Source organism: Micromys minutus (assembly GCF_963924665.1).
Source record: "Micromys minutus genome assembly, chromosome: 3".
Classification (NCBI taxonomy): Eukaryota; Metazoa; Chordata; class Mammalia; order Rodentia; family Muridae; genus Micromys; species Micromys minutus.
The window spans coordinates 44,947,233-44,971,148 of record NC_137972.1 but is presented as its reverse complement, the minus strand read 5'-3'; the positions used below and the strand labels follow the sequence as shown (position 1 = coordinate 44,971,148).

Genomic DNA, 23,916 nt, shown 5'->3' with positions numbered 1-23,916 from the left:
TCTTCTTTTTCCTCTCCTTCTTCTCCTTTTTCTTCTCCTTCTTCGTTGTTGTCATCATTGTCATCCTCTTCCTTCTCCTTCTCCCTCCTCCTCCTCCTCCTTCTCATCCTCCCTGCCCCCCCTTCTCCTCTGACTCCAAGCCAAGAAATCCTAAACCCCACCTATGTCTCTTCTATCAAGCCATTGGCTGTTCGCATCTTCATTTACCAATCAGAAATAACTTGGGGGCAGGGCCACTTGGGTCTTTGTGCAGACCCCAGGTCTTGGGGGGGCCCCACTTAGCATTACAACAGACAGCAAGGCCAAACCTCAGCAGTATTATTTTTCCTGTCTCTAACCCTTTAAGCCTTCAGAATCAAACCACACCTCAATCTCATTTATCTCTCTCTCCCCTTGTTTCTGCCCTCTACCCTTGTAACTCCCCAACAACAGAGAAAAAAAGTCACCTGGAAGCAGCAGCATGTCACAGTGTGTCCCACAGCACACCCTTTTGTCCACACTTCTTTGCTTGCAAATGTTCATGGCAAAGACTCCTTGGTCTGGTTTCAGACCTCTGGCTTATGCTACTTAATCAATACTGAAACATTGCTGGGATTCCATTCAGATCTCCATTGTTGTTGCCCTGTGCCATGGAGACCCTGTAGTTTTGGATCTGCAGAACTGTCTCCTTCGTGCACTCCAGCAGTTCACCAATGGAGTAGATGCTTTGGTTGGGCCAATTCAAAGCCCCGGATCTGGGCCTGGTAGGCATCTGATCTGGTCAGCCCACCAGCTCGCCTACATCTACACCACCATGCTCCCCTGCCTTGCCCTGGCTGACTGATCCAGTGCTGCTCTCATTGAGGGGCAGACCCAGCTCTCCGGCTCGCATGCCTTAGAGGCCAGATCATCCAAGCTCACAGCATCAGAGCCAGCTCTACTGTGCTACCCAGGGGAGGTGCAGAGGCTGCTCTCCCAAATGCTGCAGCAGGTGAGGGGCTGGGCTGGCTCTCCGGCTCTCATGCTCATGGAGGCTCATCCCCAGTGCCTGAAGCCAAGACCAGTTGTACATGTTGCTCAGACAAGATGCAGGGCCTACTTTCCCGAGTGTTACAGCCAGTGAAGGACATATACAGTTCTCCCACTCTCTTGATCCCAAGGCCAGCTCTCCCACAAAACCTAGCCTCTCCGCCACCTGCTAACCATACTAACCACATCTGCAACACCTTTAGGGCAGACAAACAATATGTTTGAACCAAATAAATGGCTTCTGTTTAAAAAGAAAAGACAGGGCTGGCAATATGACTCAATTGGTAGGAATACTTCCTGCTAAACCTAAAGACCTGAGTTCAGCCCTGAGAATCCACGTGGTCAAAGGAGAGAACGGACTTCGGCAAGTTGTCCTTTGTCTATAGTAGTAATCAAATATATGAAACAATGAGATGTTGTTATAAATAAAAATGTTACCCCATTTTTGTCCTAACTGGGCCTGGTGGTGCACTTGAGAGTCAGAGGTCAGAGGATCTCATGCTCAAGGCTATTGTAGGCTATGTAGTGAGATCCTGTGTCAGAAACTAAAACCACAATGGAATAAAAAAGGACTCTGTTCATATAATTCTAACCAAGTGTATCAGCTTTCTTGAGGGACATTCCATCACAGTTTGATAACCCCCTGCTTCCTCTTCCTTTTCTGGTCCTTCCACCTACCTTTTTTTCCTTCTTTGTTTTGATGAGGGTTAATAACCAAATTTTTATTAAAGAAAACATCAGTATAACAATGATTAAGGTCCAAGGAAAGCAGTGAAAGTCATCTAGTCAATGAACTTCAATTTGCTAGTAGATTTCTACAAGGCCTGTAACTAACTAAAGCATTGGTATGATGTGCCTTAACTGGATCTTGTTCTCTACAACACTAAAGAGAACTTCTCCAAGAGCTGAAGTGCTTTTCTCCCCCTCTCCAATTCCAAGGTTGTGAGTTAGTTTTATTCTTTTTAATACTCTGCGGTGTCGGACTCAAACACTTCTGGAAAACAATTTTATCTTACTCTAGGCTCATGTGGCCTACTTTAGCAATGACTATTTGACACATGAACTTAGGATACTCTTGTACCTCAGTTTTTCTTCCCTTTGAGGGAAAGGACATATAATTTCCCCATCAATCCTCTTAAGTTTGTAGTTGAGACAGAGTCTGAAACAAGAGCGTAACAAGAAAATAAGTTTGTCAACACATGGAACATATGGACACGGGAAAACACACAGGGTCTCAGGCAGGAGGCTGGCTTATTTAATTATTTGAGAACCATACATTTTATTACATTATTTGTCTTAGTCACTGTTCTATTGCTCTGAAGAGACACCGTGACCAAAGCCAACTCATATAAAAGAGATCATTAGTTGGGGGCTTGCTTACAGACTTAGAGGTTTAGTCCATTATCATCATGACTGGGAGCATGGCATCAGGCAGGGCAGGCATGGTGCCAGAGAAGTAGTTGAGAGCTAGATCCTGATCCAGAAAGAGAGACAGAGATAGAGAGAGAAGGGTTTTGCAAAATCTTTTGAAACCTCAAGCCTATCCCCAGTAATATACCTCTTTTAGCAAGGCCACACTTCCTAATCCTTTCAAATAGTGCCATTCCCTGGTGACTAAGCATTCAAATATTATAAGCCTATGGAAGCCATTCTTACGCAAACCACTTTATTTATTTATTTATTTATTTATTTGGGTGTGTGTGTGTGTACAGCTTGAATGTGGAGATCAGAGGACACCTTGCAGGCTTTCGTTCTCTTCTTCCACCATATGGATCTAGGATGGAACTCAGGCCATTAGCTTCTAGGGGTAAAATGCCATTACCCCTCCCCCACCAGTCATCCTGCCAGCCCTTTGAGAATAATAAATTGCAAATCAAGACAAGACAAAGCAAAGCAGCTGCAAGTTTCCAGGGGAAATTTGGGAAGGGCAATGTGGGGAAAAGGCTAGTTGAGATAATTCTGCAGAGTCTCAGTTTCTGAACTGCTGAGGTCTGCAAAGGAGAATTTACCTCCTCTCACTGGGTAGGAACTAGTAGGGGAAGACTAGAGGGGTCTTTTTTCAGGAGTCTCTGTCCTGTTTCTAGGAAAACAAAGAGAGCAGGCAAATAGCTCCCCTGTGCCCTGTCTTCAGTTAAGTAGTTCTTCATATTTGGAGCAGGTATGTTCTGGTTTCCTTCCAAAGAAAGACTATCATTAGCAGGACATGAAGCCCTTGGAATGGCCTGAGGTCATAAGACAACATGTTACTAAGGAGTACACATGGAACAACACAGGACTCTGGCCACATATGTAGTAGAGAATGGCCTTGTCCTGCAACAGGGAGAATGGGGGTAAAATAGGGAGTTTCCAGAGGGGAAACTGGGAAAGGGGATAACATTTGAAATGCAAATAAATAAAATATATAATTCAAAAAAAGACAACAGGTTCTTAATTATATGTGATGTGCAATTTTTCTATCATATTTGTTAACACTTTTGTGGAGAGTTGACCCTCTCTCCACAGTACACTAGTGTAGGTTAGGTAGGCCATGTTAGGAACCCTGATTTTCAGGTGAGATCGGTCAAAGCCCCAGGAGTGGTAAACTAGACAGCAGGAAAGCTTCCCAAACTCTCAAGAATCGGAAATCTTCACACTGGCATAAGCAGTGCACCAGTGCATGGCCCCTCAAGGTGTAGGCCACGCCCCAAGTCTCACCTCCACAGGAGGATGTAACGTGGACCTCAGCCAGATTGGCCACGCCCCAGGTTTCTCCCTTGCACATAGACATGACTACATGTAAGCTCTAGTTTAGGCAGAAGCAGGACCACCCCAATATACGTAGACAAGATTTTCCCAAGCCCTGAGGCCAAGCCAATAGGAAGTGTGGTTGTCAGACTCTGAACCATTTCAAAAACTGTATTTATATGGGAGATGGGCACAAAAGAAAAGTAAGACACTTGTAGAAATCATTCCTCTGCCTGAGTTCCTTTGTTCTAAAGACCTGGTAACACCTCCTATCGGGAAAAGATTTTCTCTCCCAAAGTTTCTCACATCCTGCACCAGAGCCTCTCACCACCCAGTTCAGCTTGGCCTGGCACCCAGTGACAGTGGTGTTCTGTTGTGTCCTGCCAAGACCAGCAGCAGAGTGCTGGTCTCATGGGCTCAGGCCTGAGTTCACATGCCTCGCTGAGCATGCTGATCTCACACGTCCAGGCCTGAGTTTGTGCACGCTGGCCGGACCCAGTGGTGGAGGTAGCAGAGGCTGCTTTTTCCCCAGCCAAAGAGCTTTGTGAGACTCCTGGCACCATGTCCCACACACTAGGGTTTCTGAATAATGCAGACTGGTGCCAGCCTCTGACAGGTTTTGCCTTTTCATAGGAAATAAGGAAAAAGGAGGAGAATGTGGGGTGTTTGTTTTGAAACAGGGTTTCTCTGTATACTACAACTAACCTCAAACTCAGAGATACGACAGTTTCTGCCTTCAGAGTGATGGGATTAAAGGTGTGTGACACCACACCTGGCTGAATGGTAGATTGCAGAATTCATCATAATTCTGAATGAAATCAGAATTTTTGAGTGTTTTCGTTTTTGTTTTGTTTTGTTTTGTTTTGTTTTGACAAAGAGTTTCTCTGTGTAGTCCTGGCTTTCTTGGAACTCTCTCTGTAGACCAAAGTAGCCTAAAACTCAGGTATCTTCTTGCCTCTGCCTCCTAAGTGCTGGGATTAAAGTCATGCATTACCATGCCTGACCAATTTTTTTTATTTTGTTTTAATAGGATGGTAGCTGTTATTTTTTTAATTTTATATACTGATTTATAAAATCTGTTCCTCTAATAGGCAGAGAAAGAGCCTGAGTTTAGTCAAATAGGCATTGAAATAACTCCAGTTGAAGTCCCTGTGAAACTCGACTGCAAAGTACCCATGTTTGCACTGTTAAATGCTGGGGATCCAAACAAGTGCTGGATTAATCTACTCAGCTCCCCAGTGAGACATGAGACACTGCTTCCTTAAACAACAGAAACATGTTTCCCATAGTTCTGATTGGGGAAAGTCCCAGACTTGGATGCCAGCAGGGTTGGGTTTGGGCAAAGGTTCTCACCCTGATGTGCATGACACGCCACCTTCTTGCTGTGTCTGGATGGGACAGGGAAGAGAGGGCACTTTCTGATCCCTGCTGTCAAAAGGGCACTGATGCATTATGATGGCATCCTTACAACCTCAGTTAATCCCAGTGGTTTTCCACAGCCATATCTCCAAATGCAGTCACTGTGGGTATCAGGGCTTCATTGTGGATTTGAACTCAGAGGCATATACATGTTAATTCATAATAACATGTATGATTACAATGAGGATCAGAAGGAGTTAAATCTTTCCTTGATTAAGCTGTTCTAAAGTTTGAGGAACAATAACAACAAAATGAGACAACTTGCTGACTCAGGCTTTAAAGTTTCACACTCCAGGGTGTAACCCTGGAATCTGGGCTGAAGATGTGGGTGCAGAGGAGATAGGCCGGGGGAAAGATATGTAGCAAGCTTCCTGGTAAATAGAAGTCTGTGGATTTTTGTTTGTTTGTTTGTTTGTTTTAAAACTCAGAGCAAGAATATTCTATGACATCCAAAAATTATACCGAATTTTGCTCCTAGGATACGTCAGCAGAGCCAACTGGCTACAACAGAACCTGCAGTGTGTATTTTCTGGCCCTCTACAGTAGAAGTTTGTCAAGCCCTGATCTACAAATGTATACAGCCAATGGCCTGCTTTTTCTAGTCCCAAGTCCAAAGAGGCTAAAAATATCATCTTAGAAAGATGTGAGGCAATGTCCTAGAGTCCTCTGTCCCAGAGCTTGGGGTAGGCCTGAGAAGTGTCCCTTGGAATTGTCAATACCCGGCTATTCCAACAAAGATGTAAGGGAAAGTGGTTTACTCGTGGGCGAAAAGAACAAATGCAAAGGAGCTACAGTGTTCAGCTGATGTTTCCGGTTTTATCTCTTTTAAAGTCTGGCCCATACACAACTAGACCAGGGTCTCTGAAATCGGGCCAGTCTAGAGCCAGGTTTGTTTTCTCTTAAGTCTCTACTCCCTGGCTGCCACTCATCCTCAGGTGACAGGGAAGAGAGAGGACTAATACCTGGTATAGAGTGGTACCTGGTATAGAATCCTACATTGGTCACTATCAGTGTCATTTTTCCTGTGGAGCCACTTTCAGTGTTTTTGACCTGGTTTTGTTTTGTCCTGCCCTTCCCCTGCCTCTCGCCCTTTATACACAAAGGTGATCTTAAAGGATGTGGACTCACTTCTCTATGTGGACACTGACGTCCTCTTTCTGCGGCCTGTGGACGACATCTGGAAGCTTCTGAGGCAGTTTAACTCCACCCAACTTGCTGCCATGGCCCCAGAGCATGAAATCCCTAAGATTGGCTGGTACAGCCGCTTTGCCCGGCATCCTTTCTATGGCTCTGCTGGGGTTAACTCAGGGGTCATGCTCATGAACTTGACTCGCATAAGAAGTACCCAGTTCAAGGTAAGGAAGAGCTTTAAAATGCCATCTAAAGACCAGGAGTTAAGGTGGCGGAGCAAACCTTTTAAATCTGAGCACCCAGGAAGCAGGGGCAAGCAGATTTCTGAATTCAAGGCCATCCTGAAATACAGAGTGAGTTCCAGGGCAGACTGGACAACATGGAAAAACACTGTATCAGGGGGGACAAAAAAAGACCAGGAATTAGCCTTTCCAGTAGGGACTCACTGGGATGCTTTGGGTGTGGCTTATCTGATCTGGCCTGTGGATGTAGGTGGAAGGATCCAGAGGAAAGTGTTTGAAACACTGTGGAATTTTGCTCAGAAAAGCTCAGGTGTCTGTAGAGTGTGAAACTTCATAGTCTCCATTCAGAAATACAATGTGATGTTTCTAAAGTATAGTGTGCTTCTCCAAGGCTTCAAAGCTCATGGCCAATCATGACTCTAAGGTGAGTTCCTGTGAGTGTGATAGTCTCTCTTCACTAGTAAAAAATAAATAAGGGGAACCAAAACGAAGGTCTTTAGATGATAGTCCCATTCTCTTAGGAAGAATAGGAGACTGGGACATGCTCAAAAGTTCTTCCCTTGCAAGCCTGAGGACCTGTGTTCAACCCACATGTTAAAAAATTTTTAAAAAGCCAGAAAATATACTTTAAAAGCCAGACAAAATGGCACATGCCTTTAATCCTAGCACTCAGGAGGCAGAGGCAGGGGGATCTCTGAGTTTAAGGCTAGCCTGGACTACAGAGTGAGTTCCAGGACAGCCAGGGCTAGACAGAGAAACTCTATTTTGAAACAAAACAAAACAAACCCAGATGTGGCTTATTGTCCCAGTGCTGGGGAGGCAGAGGCAGGCAGATTTCTGGAAATCACTGGCCAGCTGGTGTATCCTACGAGCTAAATCCCATCTCATAAAACAAGTAAACGGTCTCCAAGAAGCAGCATTTGGTGTTTGTTGGTCTCCAGCAGCACGTGCACACTTGCTCACATTCACCTACAGGTTTGCACCACCACACACATGAATGTGTACATACCTTACACACATACACCAAAAAAAAAAAAAAAAAAAGGAAGAATAGCCAGTGTGTGGTCTGCCAAAACTAGGCCGCACCTCCTAATCGTAGCACTTCCCATGGGCCAAGCGTTTTCAGACCACCACACACACACATACACATACATCAAAATTTAAAAACAACAGGCTAATCTGTTTATTACTAGCAGTAATACACTTTCCAAAAATTTCAGGTGAAGAAAAAAAAATTATACTTTTATGCCTTACAGAAAAAAAGTACCTAAGAGACCTTCAGTTGTTCATTGTGGATGCTTGGATGAAAAGTAGAAATTGGATCTAGAAAGGGCAGCAGGAAAAATACACTTTGTAACTTTTTATCTTAATGTACTAGATGAATACTTCACTTGCGGGTGTGTTATTTTCACTTTAAAAGTAATTTTTCTGAAACAAGGACAGGACTGATAATGGCAGCACACATCTATAACCACAGCATTTGGGAGGTGAATGCAGGGGCCCCACATTGAAGGCCAACCTGGGATACATTGCAAGACGTACCAAAATTAATTGTTAATTAAATGAAGAAATAAGGAAAGATAGTTTCCCCTTAAATGCCTTGACTCTGCGATCGCTGTTTTGTTTCTTCACAGATATAAAGTAGATATAAAAGATAATGTTTTTAGTGAACAAAGCTAAGAAACAGGTATTGTCTCAGCATGCGTTTTAGAAATCACGGGCATGATCTGCAGAGCATACTCAGTGGGTAAAATGTATGTGGTGATAGCCTGACGATTGGAGTGCAGAACGCTAGGACCCATGTAAAGCCAGACACGTTGCCCTGCAACCCAGCACACTAAAGGTCCAGACAGGAGCAATGCTGGTAGTTTTCAGTCAGCCAGCCTAGGACCAGCCGCAGAGACTGTGTCTCAGCGGTGGATAAGGCAGGGCCAGCTATTAGAAGGCTGTCCTCTCACTCCTGTGTGTGCTGTGCAACACATATGCCTGCATCCACAGGCATTCTCACACACTGTAAAAGAAAAGGCTGATGAGGGGGAGAAAAGACCCCGCAGGTAAGGGGAACACACACACACACACACACACACACACACACACACACACACACACACACACACGGGGGCGGGGGGAATAAAAGGGGAAAAGATAAGAATACTGTAGGGCCCTCCCCACTTTTGGTCCACCCTGCATCCATAGGTACCTCCCACACACACACACACAAGCTCTACCCACAGCTTTTTGCTTTGTGTGGTTCTCTGACCAGGGTAGCAGGACCACACCTGCATTTGCTCTGTCTCAAGGATAAAGGAAAGCCTTCCCCATTTGCACAGGACAAGGCACACTTGCTTTGCTTCAACTGCTTTCATAGTTCTCTCTCTTCCAGAACAGCCTGATTCCGACAGGCCTGGCCTGGGAGGAGATGCTGCTCCCGCTGTACCAGAAGTATAAGAATGCCATCACGTGGGGGGACCAGGATTTGTTAAATATTATTTTTTATTTCAACCCAGGTAAGTGCTCTTTTCAGAATGCCACTGTGTAGGAGTGTGCCCACTTTATTTCACAGGGAACATTCCAAGCCTAGGCTGCTATTGATGGGCCTCCAGGGAGCACAGAGAGGCCTGTGTTCCTCTGGCCCACCCCCATATCTGCCCCCTGGGTGTCTGCAGAGGCAACTGAGACAACAACTGAGACAAAAGGCCAAATGTTGCAGCCCCAATGCTGCGCTCTGGTTTTAGAGAGCATCTTTGCAGTCTTGCCTCACTAGCCTTCTAAGAAGTGAGGTGCAAAGGTCAGATGACTCCGTTGTCACCTCAACACAGGACCCTCACGGAGGAGCGCCTGTTAGATGTCCAGAGTGCAGAGGGCCTTGAATATGCTTTGGGTCTCCGGGGTTTTGTTTTGTCATCGAGAGCAAAGGAAAATTTTATATGTTGTTAACTTGGTGGTGGGAGTAGGGGCGGAAGAGGGTACTGTGGTTGTTTTGTTTTGTTTTGTTTCTGTGAGCCTGACCCAAGCTAGGGTCCTTGGGGGAAAGGAACTTCAGTTGAGGAAAATGACTCATCCAGACTGGCCTGTGGGAAGCCACAGGGGCATTTTCTAGATTAATGATTGGTGTGGGAGGCCCAGCCCACAGTGGGCAGCACCACCACTGGGCAGCTGGTTCCGCGTTGCTGAGCAAGCCAGTAAGCGGTGCTCCTCTGTGGTCTCTGTTCCAGCTCCTGCCTCTGGTTCCTGCCCTGATTTCCCTCAGTGTTGGACTGAAGTGTAAGATGAAATAAGCCCTTTCCTCCCCAGGTTGTTTTTTGGTCATGGTCTTTATCACAGTGAATAGGAATATAATTAGAACAAAGAGAAATAAAAATTTCTGTTTTTGTTTTCATATTAATACCTAGATCTAATAACAGCTCCTTCTTCCCACGCCTACACTTTGCTAAAAAACTTATTTAATTTCATTAAAATAAAAACCATGGTTGCCTTTGAGAAAAATGTCTAGGGAAATAAGGTAATCCTTTGTTTATTATTTTTTAACCAGGTTACTCCTGTTAGTCCTTCCTTTCCTGATGTGGAGACCCGTGTTGACAAAGACTCACCTGTGTTACATGCCACATGTCTCTGGGTCAAAAATAGCCAAGTCCTAGGAAAGTAAATAAGGAAGTCAGCATGGGTGATGGGTGACTTTTAATTCATCCTCCTGCACACACACACACACACACACACACATACACACACACACAGAGAGAGAGAGAGAGAGAGAGAGAGAGAGAGACATAGAGACAGAGAGAGAGAACACAGTCTGCACCTCGTTTTTCTTCTTAAGCAGAGACTGTCCTTTTATAGGTGAAGGTGCATCAGTTGGAGTTCTAGGGCCCTGGAGACAGTCCAGTGGGTGCTGGCTAAATAAACAGATGGTGTCTCATAGAAACAAGAAGTAGGAATGCCCGAAGGCTCAGCCCAGCAACTGCAGCAGGAGGGAACTTAGTGAAAAATGCAGGTGGCACACAGCCCCTCCCTCTGATGCTCTTTATTCCTCTCTGAAGGTTGTCCTGTGCTCCTTGGGCCTAACAGCAAAGTAACTGAAATCTGCTATGGCTCCAGCCACCCACAGAGACTAGATTTATGCCAATTACACACTCCCAGGGGAGAAGTCACAGGGCTCTGGCAGGGATTAGCAGGGGGGACTAATGGCTAGCTTGTACCAGTTTGTTAGCTTTCTCCTCACTGTGACTAAATGCCTGACAGAAACTACTTTAGGAAGAGGAATCTGTTTAACTCATGGTTTTGGAGTTGTCAGTCTGGGACAGTCTGGAGAAACAGCTCACATCATGATCTCAGAGAATGTGCCAGGTGCGGCTTTCTTCCTGGTTGTCAGGGATTAAGGGGTGGGCTTGGGCCAGGCAGAGCCTTCCAAGGCTTATTCCCTCTGACCTACTTCTTTTACATAGGCACCATCTCCTAATGTTTCCAGATAGTGCCACCAGCTGAAGAGCAGCGCCCAAAATCTGAGCTTATAGGGTATTTTATATTCACACTGTGACAACTAATAACCACGTGGCAGGTATCAGGATAGAGCACAGGTTGAGGTCAAGGCGTACAGCTAAGGGTCATGCCATGCAAAAGATATAACTAACCCAAGAGGGCTTATTGAGGAAGAGTGGAAGGCGTGAGAGTGGGCTCGGAGTGGGCACGTGAGAAAGAGATAGAGGCAGACAGAGGCTGTGACACAGAGGACAGAGAGCCATGATGTCCAGAGGGACCTTTTAAGGGATGTGTGTGTTGCTATGCAACTATTAGCAGCAATGGAAATGTACCTGGTGGCAGTGGGTGATGACCTAGGCCGGTGCTGGGTAGCTGGAAGGCAGCTTGGCCAAGCCCTTGATTTACAGCGACAGCATCAGCAGAAACATGGCAGTGCACAGACAGACATGGCGCTGGAGGAGTAATTGTGGGCTCAACATCTAGATCCACAGGCGGCAGGCAGAGAGAGGCACAGGGTGTGGAGTGAGCCCACCCCTAGTAAGACACTTCCTCCAACAGGGCCACACCTTCTAATCCTTTCAAATAGTGTCCCTCCCGGGAGAAAGAGTATTGAAATCTGTATCCTATGGCTGACATTCTCATTCAAACTACCATGAGGCGCAGCCTTCTCCAGAGAGGAAAGAGGAAATGGTTCTCAACAATGCTAAAGAGTAGCCACACCGGTGTATACAACCAAGGCTAACACTCCAATTCCAGCCTCAGGGAGGCGGCAGAGAACATCTCAGACTGAGGTGAAGAACCAGACAGGTACCTAGCATGGGCATTTTGATCTATTGTTTCTTTCCTATAACTATGGCATTTCTGGAGGCTGGAGAGGTGAACCCATGGTGTAACATGTGTACTGATCTTGCAAAGGACCTGAGTTCAGTTTCCAGCAACCTCGCCAGGCAGTTCAAAGCTGCGGGAAACTCCAGCTCCAGAGGATGTTACACCTCTGTTTTTCACAGGCACATGCACTTGTGTGCACATACCCGTGTGGACACACACACCACTACCACCCTTAAAAATAAAGTGAGTCTTTCTTAAAATGGAGTTTTCTTCTCTTGTCACATGATTAGAACTATCTGGCATGAGCGTCTCCACCCAGGCTCAAGCTGAGAATGAACCATTGGAAAGACACAGTGGCTTTGCTACAAATTGTCTTAGCTTACTGAGCTTAGCTTCTTATCTCAGCTGATTCAAACCAGCACAGTGGCTTGAATAAGAATGGCTTCTGTAGGCTCATATTTGAGGGCCTAGTCACTAGGGAATGGCACTATTTAAAAGATTAAGAGGTGTAGCCTTTTAGGAGGAAGACGGAGGCTTTCTCCTCCTGCTGGCTGGGATGCGGAACTCTCAGCTACTTCTCCAGCACCTTATCTGCCTGCATGCCTCTCCTTTCTTCCCGCCATAATGAGGCTGGACTAAACCTCAGGAAGTGTAAGCAAGCCGAGTTAAATGCTTTCATTTATAGGAAAGTTGCTGTGGTCATGGTGTCTCTTCACAGCACTAGAACACTAAGACAGGATCAGCTAGTAAGTAACACTGAAAACAGCTTTGTACTTTATCTGAGTGTCTGGGTCTGATGGCCTGGGGGCCTCCTTCTGAGATCCATTGAGCCAAAGATACTGTGACCTAATCAAGAAGTTGTTCAAAATCCTGGTTCTTAGCAGAGCCTGGTCAGGAACCAAGAACTCTGGTTTTAGGTCCTTGTTGGGTGAACTCATTAACTATTCTTTGTGTGGCTGTTGAAATCCATTTTATACTTTACCTAGGCACTGTATTAAACAGTAGCTCTCTCTAACAAACATCTAAGAATAGCCACCCCTTATAAGCTTTTCATTCCTTTATTTTATATGTGGACTCTCTGCAATGTAGAGCCAACTGTTTTTTGTTTTGTTTTAAGATGTGTCACCTTTAGCATGGTAAAGAAGGGGGTGATGATATTGGCAGCAACCTGGGAAATAAACATGTTTGTCGTTGAAGCTCATTGGGTTGCTATGGATAGAGCCACGCACTGATGAGAGTCTCCTGTAGCCAGTCACCTGCTTACTGAGATGTATTTAAAAGTCATTAGCTCAAAACTGTCGTAAACTTCCTGCCATAATTAGATCGTAAGCTTGTGGGTGTGTGAGTGCCTGGCTAGGTTACAGGCTGCCTCAAGAGGAGGCTGATGAAGCCCATGGGGACTGTGCAGGCAGCTGGTCCCATGGGACATTTCATGGTATGTGAGCCAAGGTGCCTTCTTCCATAATGAAAGGCTGAGCTCACTGTGTGTGTGTGTGTGTGTGTGTGTGTGCGCGCGCGCGCGCACGCGCTCATGGTGGGGTGTTCATGTCTATACACACATGTATGTATGGTGCATGCATGTAGAAAATGGAGGCCAGAGGTTGACTTTGGGTGTCTTCCTCAATTATGCTCCACCTAATTTTCTTTCTTTTGGGCAGGGTCTTCATTGAACCTGTAGCTTGCCATTTTGGCTAGACTGGCTGGCCAGCAAACCTGAAGAGTCCTCCTGTCTGTTTCCCCAGCCCTGGGGTTGCAGGTGTGTGATGCTGCACCTGGCTTTCCGTGATTGCGGGGGATCAAGCTTAGGTCTTCATGCTTGCAAGACAAGCACTTTACCAGCCGAGCCATCTCTTCAGCCCCTGAGCTCATACCTTGACAGTGGGCTTGAGTCTTGGCCAGAGTTTAGGAGAAAGAGAAAACCCGAGGGAACGCTGTTGGGATGAATAAGCTTCAGTCTCAGGGATCGAAACTCCACTCAAGGGACTGGAGAGATGGCTCAGTGGTTAAGAGCACTGGATGCTCTTCCAGAGGATCCAGGTTCAATTCCCAGCACCCACGTGGTAGCTCACAACTGTCTTTAGCTCCAGTGCCAGTGGATCCCACATTCTCACACAGACATGCAAAACACCAATGTATATGACACACACACGTCACACACATATACATACATATTTCCCAAAGGGTCGAGATAGCCGCATGGGTCCACTGAAGCCAGGCTTTCTGGGGGCTGTCTTTGGGATGCTGCCAAGGACTATAGTAACTGCTTCAAACTCCGGAGTCCTATTTGGCTGGAACATCTTTTCTTCTTAAGAGATTCCAGTGTCTGACAAAATTCTCTGTTTTCCTAGTACAACCTGATTGTCAGTCAATGCATAAGAGACCACAGCAAATAAAGATGGTTCTCTTACAGTTTCTAATTCAAGTGGGAGAGAAATAGACCAGATGTAAGACTAACCTTGGTTTGATTGCAAGGGGCAGAGGAGGAGTTTTCCCCACCCACCACATATGTCTGCTGCCACTTTGGGCAAATTTCTAGACTATACTGCAAAGAAAGTAAAGCACACTGGGTATGAATGGCAAGGCCAGGCATCCCATCAGGAGAGAAGTAGAATTCTCTAAGGGAGAGAGAAGAGTCTGCCCATGGTTTGTACATAGGTAGACAGGAGCTGGGTATGTAATACTAGAGTCAGGAGGATCTCCTGTGGGGCACACACAGGTCAAATCGCAATAATGGCTTTATTTTGGCCCTCATTCTCACCCTTCCTCTAAGGTTCTTCCTCCCAGCCCCTTGATCCCAGAAATAAGAGTCAGACTCAAAATATGTTTACAAATACCTTGGCCATATAGCTAGACTCTTCTCTTACTAGATATAACTCAGTATGTCCCGTTTATTCCACCCTGCATTCTGCCATGTGGCTGGTCACCAGGGCTCAGGTACCATGCTTCTGTCTCATCACACCTCACAGGCTGTTCCCCCACCAGGCTCTATCGCAGAAATCTCCTGGTTGTCCCACCTCCACTTCCTGCCTAAGCCATAGGCCATGGGCTTCTTAATTGACAGGTGATGCATCCACACAATACACACGATATTCTCTTTGCAGTCCTGTGCAGGCGATCAATTCAGCTATCTCACGTTAGGGGTCATTCTGGACACTGGTGGACTCTGAAGCTCATGAGCCACGACTTCTGTTCAACACAAGGGACCAAAAGGATATTAGAGTCCATATGAGAAAAGCGACATGCAGTTTATGGTTTTGGTTTTGTTATTGTTTTAGTGAAAGGCCTCAGAAGAGTTTGTTGGCTGAATGGATGGAATTAAGAAAATAGAGTGAGGTGGAACATGAAAGGAAGAGAAACAAAATCAGTCAGGGAACTGAAGGAAAAGGGAAGTGGAGGCAGAAGGAAGACTACAGTAAGAGACAGGGCAGAGATACTTCTGGTATAGTATGTAAAGTTCCCTCATCCATTATTCCTTCCTTCCTTCTTTTTGCGCGCGCGCGAGTGTGTGTGTGTGTGTGCGTGTGTGTGTGTGTGTGTGTGTGTGTGTGATGCACAGGGGGAGAGAGAGAATAAGCATCTCCCCACATAGACTAGCTGTCAGGTAATAGTTCTGCCCCCGCCTCCTGAGTGCTGGGATTGTATGTGCGCAGCACCACCCCACCAAACACAACTAGCACGGTGTAAAAAGCCTCCATTCTATAGCTGGAGGGAAGTAACTGAGTGGCAAGCTCATCTTTCTGTGACCTTAAAATGATCAGGCACGAGCCATTCTGAAATCTTCAGCACCCACTGGATATGAATCGTCGGAACTGCAAGTGGGTCCTGGCACTGTGTAGACTCTTCCAGATGATCTATCATTAATGATAATTAATAGAGAACCAACTAATGACCTTTTTAGGCATAAAATAACAAAGACCAAGGGATTCAAGAAATGGTGGCTTGAATTTTCCTTTGTTTTTTTAATGTTTTTAATTTGTTTTTGGACAGTCTCATTGCGTAGCCTGCATTCAGCCTTCTCAGTGGTGCGTGCTTAGCCCTGCTACTCCTCCTGCTCATAAGATGCACAGTTCCGACAGTAACTCTATCCAAAGTTAACCTGTAAATAAACAGACGCATCTGAGTATTTGGAGGGGTTGGAGGGTATACACTGGGAAGTGCACATGTACATGTGTGACGTGTGCACATACATGAGGATAACCATGGGTATAGTTTCTTAAGCACTAGACACCTCAGCTGGGGGACACGATCTCTCATTGGCCTGGAATTCACCACACAGCCTAGGCTGAGCCACAGGGATCTTGCCTTCTCTGCTTGAAAAATGCAAGGATGCTACCATATCTGGCTATTTTCACGTGACTTCTGGGAATCAATCAGGCCTTCAAGCTCATACAACTGGCACTTTACCAACTAAGCTATCCCCCTGAACCAAATCTTATTTTTGATGCCCGCCTTTTTTTTTTTTTTTTTAACAGTGTCCCCATTGCTGGACAGAATTGCTCTTTCCCTATCTCACGCTGCCCAAGAGCCCTGCCCTCCAGTGATTCCCTGCTAAACCAGTCAAACCATCCATTCCCTGGTTTCTACACCCTGCAAACCCAAGAGCAGAATTCATGGTTGGCTTACCCAGGCAGCAGGGCTGAAAAGCCAGCGTTAATTAGTCCCCACCCCAGAAGCTTGGACCTGCCCCACTTCTGGCTCCAATTCAGCCTAGTCTCAGATTTTATCAGCTACTTAGTCGGCTGCAACCAACACAGATTTCTGTCTTGATTATTTCAGACCAAAGCAATGGATTTAACAGTTTGTCTTCTATCACCCCTCTCCCCTTGGAGAGATTGTCTCTCCAGCAAAATCCAGACGATGACCTATCTTCTCCTAAAACACAATCTGATTTCCAAAAATTTAATATGATCAGACCTTCTTCTTCCTGGAGTATTCTTCTGACCCTTTGTTTTTGTCAGAACTGCAACCCAACTAAAGCCTGTATTTAAATGAAACTGTCAAGACTGGACACCACTCTCCTGCAAGTGACACAGGGGACAGATCCTTCCTGTGACTACATGTTTTTAAGTCTGTGTTGTTCCCGACTTGTAGTTTTCAGTACTCGGGATCTAAAGGTTCCATTGGATTCTCAAAGGGATCTGTGGCTCACAAGATGGTAAAGAATGGTCCTGCATGTCCAGGAATGGTTGCCAGTAACACTGATCACAGCTTCACTGTATGCTGCTGTCCACTGCTGCACTTTAAAATAACATGTTTCCTCTAAATGCATGTGTTTGGACCTCAACTGTTTTGCGATACCATTAGAAAGGGGAGCCTCACTGATGGTGCTATAGTTGGGTTGTTTTAATCCAAGGGGAATTTTGAATCTCAACTCCTTTTTTGTGAGTCTCTCCACTTGACAAAACCTTTCCAAAGAAATGATTCATTGCTGACACTCTTGGGCAGTCCTGTGTGCTTGGCACACATTTGTTGTGTATCTGATTTTTCCCCCCTTGGGGTTTTAGGGATTGAACATAGAGCTTCGTGAACGTTAAGCAACTTCTCACCCTCAGTGTGACATATTTTAAATTTTTAATAAACAGAATCAGGGAGATCCTGTTAGTTCTGTTTTATAAATGAGGAGACTGGAGTGTCTAGAAGTGAAGTGGGCAGTTCCAGGTTTCGCTGTTCGTGAGTGAGAAGTTGGGGTTCAGACCCAAGTGAGCTGTTTGCTTTTTACACCATTACTCACAGGTGTCCCTTCGATCATTGATCTCAGAATTTAGACAAGTGTGGTATATTTGACCTGGGACGTCATAACCACACTCAAGCATTGAAATCATGCACAGTGTGTGGTTTATAAATGTTAATTTTTAAGCGCCAGACACACAGGTGACAGCTGGAACTGACCGCAGCTGTATCTCTTCCTCTGTTGCCACCAGAGTGTCTCTACGTGTTCCCCTGCCAGTGGAACTACCGCCCTGATCACTGCATGTATGGAAGTAACTGCAAAGAGGCTGAGCGGGAAGGCGTGTCTGTTCTGCATGGCAACCGGGGCGTCTACCATGACGACAAGCAGCCCACTTTCCGAGCGCTCTATGAAGCAATCCGGGATGTAAGTGTGTTCTTCAAAGCGCCAGTCAGCAGACATATGCTTACCATCATGATGCGCTTCAAGTGCTGTTGTTCATGAGTAACTTGAACATCAGATACTCCCAAAGAATGCTCCTATGCCTTTTGCTGTCCGGTAGAGTAAGAGTTCTGGGCAAAGAGAATGCAACAAAAATAAGGTTGTTTTATTCAGTTCAAGCCAAGCATGTTGCCTGGTTACCAGCTCTAAGATCTTGAGCAATCACATCTCAGGCTGGTCAATTAGAAGCTGCCACACAGAATGTAGCAACTAGTCGAGTTTTTTTTTTTTTTTTTTTTTTTTTCTCTTTGTTTGTGTATGTGAGAGTGAGTGTGTGTATGGAGACCAGAGGTTGGGTGTTTTCCTCAACCACTGGCAATAAACTGTGCGTATGAGTGGTTTGGCCGAATGCATGCCTGTGCACCACATGTGTGCCTGATGACCTTAGGTGACATAAGAGGACACTGAATCTCCTGAAACCAGGAGGGTTCCAGAGGGTTGTGAGACACCACATGTGTGGGCACTGGGAATTGAGCCCATGTTCTCTGGGAGAGCAGCCAGAGCCCTTAACTATTGAGCCATTTCCTCAGCTCCTCTACTTTATATTTTGAGACATAACCTAGAATGCACAGGTTTGGCTGGTAAACCCAAAGATCCTGCTGTCCATACCTCCCCAGTCCTTGGATTATAGGTATAACCGGAGGACACACACCGGTTTTTACATGGGTGCTGTGGGTCTGATTCAGAGCCTTAAATTTGAGTTCAAGCTCTTTGCTAACTGAACCATATCCTCAGCCAACCAAGCCCCCATTGACTTAAATAAAGTACAAGTAAGAAGCAAAAAGAGGCGCCTGCCATTTTTACCACCAAAGGGGATACATAGGGTTGTGTGGATGCCTCCTGGATGGTAGGACTCTTCATGTAGCCAAGAGGCCTTGAGCTATATATATCATGAACCATGAGCCAGGGATGGGGAGCTAGAGCTCTGTAAGCTGTACGTGTTTGGTTTCAGAGATCACATATGGTAGAGCCTCTTCCCCATGGTTTTACTTTGCATCGTTTCAGTCACCATTTCTAACCATGGTCCAAAAATATTACATGGAAAATTCCAGAGTTACACGCTTCATAAGTTGTAAACTGTGGGCTGTTGCCAGTAACATAGAATTTGATGCCATCCTGCTCTGTCCTGCCAGGTATGTGAATCACCTCTTTGTACATGTATACACACGGATATGTTACTCACCCACCATTAATGTCGTAGCCACAAGCCGTCCAGTCTGTAGGGTTCCGTTCTTACTCGTCGTGTTTCAGGCATCCACCATGAATGTAAGAATGTACAGCCATATATATATATAAAATGATGATGTCATATACAATGCTATCGTGAACGGAGTGGAACCTCGTATAGTTTGAGCCCACTCCTTCTTCCTTGAAGAGATGTGCAAGCACAGGTTTTGTGAACTATTTCCTCTGGAAATTCTGTGTTGCCTGTTACCTTTGTATCTTGATATTGAAATTACTAGTAGGAAGCCATCAGCAGGTACTTACAAGGAGTGCCCACCTTAAGCTGTCCCTCCATCCCTCCAAGATGCAGAGCTGGAATCAGCAGATTTTTCCAACATGACGAGTCTGTAGATTTGTGTTTCGGTATTCATAAGTAAGGTCGTGGGGACACGGTGACCTTTTTCATTCATGCATTGCCACTGGCTAAATTGGTATTCCAACAGCAGAACTTATGCTGTTCTCCACCTTCCGTATTGTGGAAGCAGGTCTCGGTCCTTTATTGCTTCCTGTGTCAGAATAGCTGGTCCATGAGATTCTGAGGACTCGACCATCTCTGTCTTCCATCCTACCAGAGGAGCACAGGAATTACAGATGCATGCGACTATGACAGGCTACCCGTGGGTTCTGGGGTTCCAGACATAGGTCCTCACACTTTGTGGCATGTAATACATGTCTCTGTATGAAGATGAGCATTTTGCTGAAGAATTCCAGTTCTGGAAATGCCAGGGCTGTCCTCCCCACAGGGATCACTTAATGTGCATCTAAGCACCTCTTCTCCTGTTTCCTGCTGTTTAGTTTTCAAAGGGCAAGTGATTGAATTACACAATCTGTTATGCACTCTGTGACATTCTCACACTTGATTACTCAAACACTGACTCAAGGGGGAAACCCTCCCCAGCTCCGGTGGAAGTCAAGAAAGCATGCAGCCGTGTGGGCTCTGCTTTCCCTTGTGATCTGGCCCTGTTTGGGGATTGAGCAATCATGGCTGAGTTATGACTCATCTTGCTTTGTTCTCTCGGGGATCAGAAAGACAGACAAATGACTGTGTCTTAAACAATTCTACATCATTACTTTGTGGGGTTCAACAGTTTAGCCCTAAAAGACAGTTTTCATTCAGGCATTTCCATCAGGACAGTCACTAGCTCCAAATCAACACAAGAATAAACACGCTTCACTTTAAGGCTGTGTTCCTCTCTGCCCGCCATCTTTTACTGGGCTGTGCCATTTTTTACCATGTGGAAAAGGATCAGAGCTGGCTTTCCTGAGCTCAAACCCCAATTCTATCACTTTCTCATTAGTCATTAACTGCTGTTACCTTCCTGAGCCTCAGTTGGCCTCATCATCATAAAATGAAGATAATAGAGGGATGGAGAGATGGCTTAGCAGCTAAGAGCACTGGATGCTCTTCCAGAGGACCCGGGTTCAATGCCCAGCATCCACATGGCAGGTCACAACTGTCTTTAGTTCCAGTTCCAGGGAATCTGACATCCTCACATAGACATACATGCAGGCAAAACACCAATACACAGGAAATTAAAATATTAGAATACATTTTAAAAATAAAATAAAATGAGGATAATAATGATACCTTCGAAGGTCTGGAGAAATGGCTCAGAGGTTAAGAGCAATTGCTCTCCCACAAGACCCAAGTGCTGTTCCCAGCATTCATTTCAGGTGGCTCACGGCCACTTAGGACTCCAGGTCTACAGAGTCCAAGAAACTCTTCTGGCTTCTGTGGGCATGTGCACACGTGTGGCATGTGTGTGCACGTGTGCGCGTGCGCGCGCTCACACACACACACACACACACACACACAGAGAGAGAGAGAGAGAGAGAGAGAGAGAGAGAGAGGAACAGAGACACAGAGAGAGACTTTTTTAAGTATTATCTTTCTAATGAGATAGTTATGAAGATTAAGAAAATGATAACTTTTAAACCACTCACCTGACGGTTGTATTCCGTATGTAGACACTGTTCTAATGGTGAACATTTCACAACCATTTCTTTCCCTAGCCCGCTGTCTTTTTTTCTCATATGCACACAGCCTAACCCTGTGTTTGTAGGATGGACTGGTGTAACAGCTTCCCCATCAATGACCCTCTAAAAGTCACTGGACAGTTACTCTTCAGTAATTATTTCAACAATCATCTATAAAGCCTAGTAGTTTAGGCAGGAATAATTCCAGTTGCCTGGAATTTAGAGGCTAGCATTATAGACCAAGCCCTGTATTCCAGATCTCTGTTCTAGCTGGGCAGTGGCAGTGCATACTTTTAATTCCAGCACTCAAGAAGCAGAGGCAGATGCATCTCTGAGTTTGAGGTCAGCCTGGTCTACAGAGTAAGTTCCTAAACAGCCAGGACTCTAGGGAGAAACCTGTCTTAAAAACAAACAGAAATCTCTGTTCTAGTGGAGGAATCCAGATGATAGAAAAGTTTTTGGTCACAAAGAAAGATCAATTTTATCAGAATGGAAAGGTTTAAAGTTCTAAGAGAAACAGGTGGAATATTTCAGCAGCTAGGTTGTCAGGGAAAGCCTGTGCCAGCCTGGGACTTGATCAGATGGAAGCATTTATGGGGAAACCCAGGGAAGATTCTGCCAACAGAAGACACAATCAGGAAACTCCCCAGTGGGGAATGAAGTAGGTGTACCAGGGCACAGGAGGATGTCACCTCAGCCACCAAGGAGAGATAATGAGAGGGAAGAAGGTGCAGCAGGGTTCCAGGTCACCTGGAGCTTTAGAGCAAGAGTTTGACTGAAGTTTGGGCAGGAAAGTGACCGCTGTGATTTATGGTGGCTTATGTCAACTAATTGCAGACATGCAAGAGCGAGGAAGCACCAGGCTGTTTGTGAGGTTGATAGCAGCGAGACAGCTGAGAAGTGAGCTAGAGGGAGTTTGTGTGGAATTGGGAAGGTAGGAGAGCATGGTTGTGGAGATGGGACTTCTGGTTGTCTGGCCGAGGGTTGTGGGAGAAAGCAGCTGTATCCCAAGCTGAGCTGGTGTGTGGCTTGATTTCAAGTCTCCTCACTGCCTTGCTGATCCACATGCTGAAGCAATGTTTGAAAGACAGGGGGTGACTTGTTCTAAGAAAGTAGATGCCCATCCACTCTGCTCTGGGGCTAGAGTGGGGCTTGTCCTTTGACCTTTCTGCTTCTCCCTCCTTTTCTCCCTGGGGTTTTCACTGGCAAGAGTTTTAAACTCTGACTTGATCTACCAGCAGCCCTTTCTCCTTCAATAGGATGGTGGTAAAACTTGGCACATGCTAGTTTCCAAGTAGTCCAAAGGTTTATTTTGGAAAATACGGTTCTTTCATGTACCCCATGGGAAAATAAAGAGACATTAGACAAGTCAAATTCTCACATGTTCGGTACTGAGTGAATTTTAAAAACTCAGAATGATCACTGACCTTTGGCCCCAACCTTTCACAGTTGACCCTATGCTATGGATCAAACTCAGAACTCTGAAATGCTAAGCAAGTGCTTTAACAGTGAGCTACATCCCTAGCCTGGTGCCTAGAATGTTTTGATAAGACACTTGTATTTGCTAAACTCTTTCTTGGCTTTCTGTAGCCACCATAGGCACATCCTTAAGTTTCTTGGATGGCAAATTGGTTAGTTAATCAGTTAATTAATTAGGGCTGAGATATTGGTCATTGGTTAAGACCACTTGCTGCTTTTGTGGAAGATCCAGGTTCAAATCCCAGCACCCGCATAATGACTTATAACTGCCTGTAATTCTAGTCTCAGGGAATCCAGTATGCTCTTCTGACCTCTGAGGGTACCAGGCATACAGGTAGTGTATGTTCATACACGCATATGCATAAGATAAAAATATAAATAGTCCTTTTGAAAATTATAAACTCGGTGTTTTGTTGTAGTGGATTTCAAATGATTATATGCTATAGCCTTGTGTTCTACTCCACCCCTTAGAGATAGACATTGTTTTCAGACTTGAAGAGCCTCAAAAAGATAAGCAAATCGTGTTTTGGGGGTTGTTTGGGAGTTGTGGGGCACCATGGTATAGGCCTATAATCCCAATACACTAGAAGTGGAGGCAAAAGAATTCCAAGTTCAAGGTTATTCTTAGTTACAGAAGACTCCAAAGAAAAATAGAGAAAATAGAATTGAGGGGTCAGAGAGCCCCATGATTTCATGGGTCTGTGCCACCGGGCCAAAGCTTACACTGTTGTGTGTTTTAATAAGAGTGGCTTGTGTTTTAATCAGCACTTGAGTAACCAGCTTCTTCCTTCCTTTCTTCCTTTCGTTCTCTCTTCTTTCTTACTGCTTTCAGTTTCCCTTTCAAGACAATCTTTTTCAATCTATGTACTACCCTCTGCAGCTGAAGTTTTTGGAGACGGTGCACACCCTGTGCGGACGAATCCCCCAGGTGTTTCTCAAGCAGATTGAGAAAACCATGAGAAGAGCTTACGAGAAGCACATCGTCATTCACGTGGGCCCCAACCCCGTGAGCTGAGTGTCCTCTTGTGCTAAGTCAGCCTGGTATCTGTGACCAAGGACATGGATCCTTACACTGCCTGGATATTTGTGTGTGTGAATATTTAATGGTGCTCTGTGACTGTTGAGGCTCAAAAGCCTGATTATGTTTTGCTAAGTTAATTATCCCTGCAAGGGAATATGCTTTTCTTTATTTTTGCCTGATATCCTATTTATCGTTTATTCTTAAAGTTATTGTATGAA

General features: G+C 45.3%; 1 protein-coding gene across 1 annotated transcript in view; it reads left to right on the top strand.

The window, feature by feature from the left end:
• Positions 1–23,692, top strand: part of GXYLT2 (glucoside xylosyltransferase 2) — a gene marked incomplete at both ends in the record, with an annotated part of 83,000 nt that extends 59,308 nt beyond the window's left edge. The window contains 4 exons of the mRNA XM_080914583.1: positions 6,255–6,506; positions 8,908–9,031; positions 17,750–17,922; positions 23,510–23,692. Coding sequence (XP_080770709.1) covers positions 6,255–6,506; positions 8,908–9,031; positions 17,750–17,922; positions 23,510–23,692 — 732 coding nt within the window. The remainder of the gene's footprint in view (positions 1–6,254; positions 6,507–8,907; positions 9,032–17,749; positions 17,923–23,509) is intronic.
• Between the last annotated feature and the right edge of the window lie 224 nt (positions 23,693–23,916).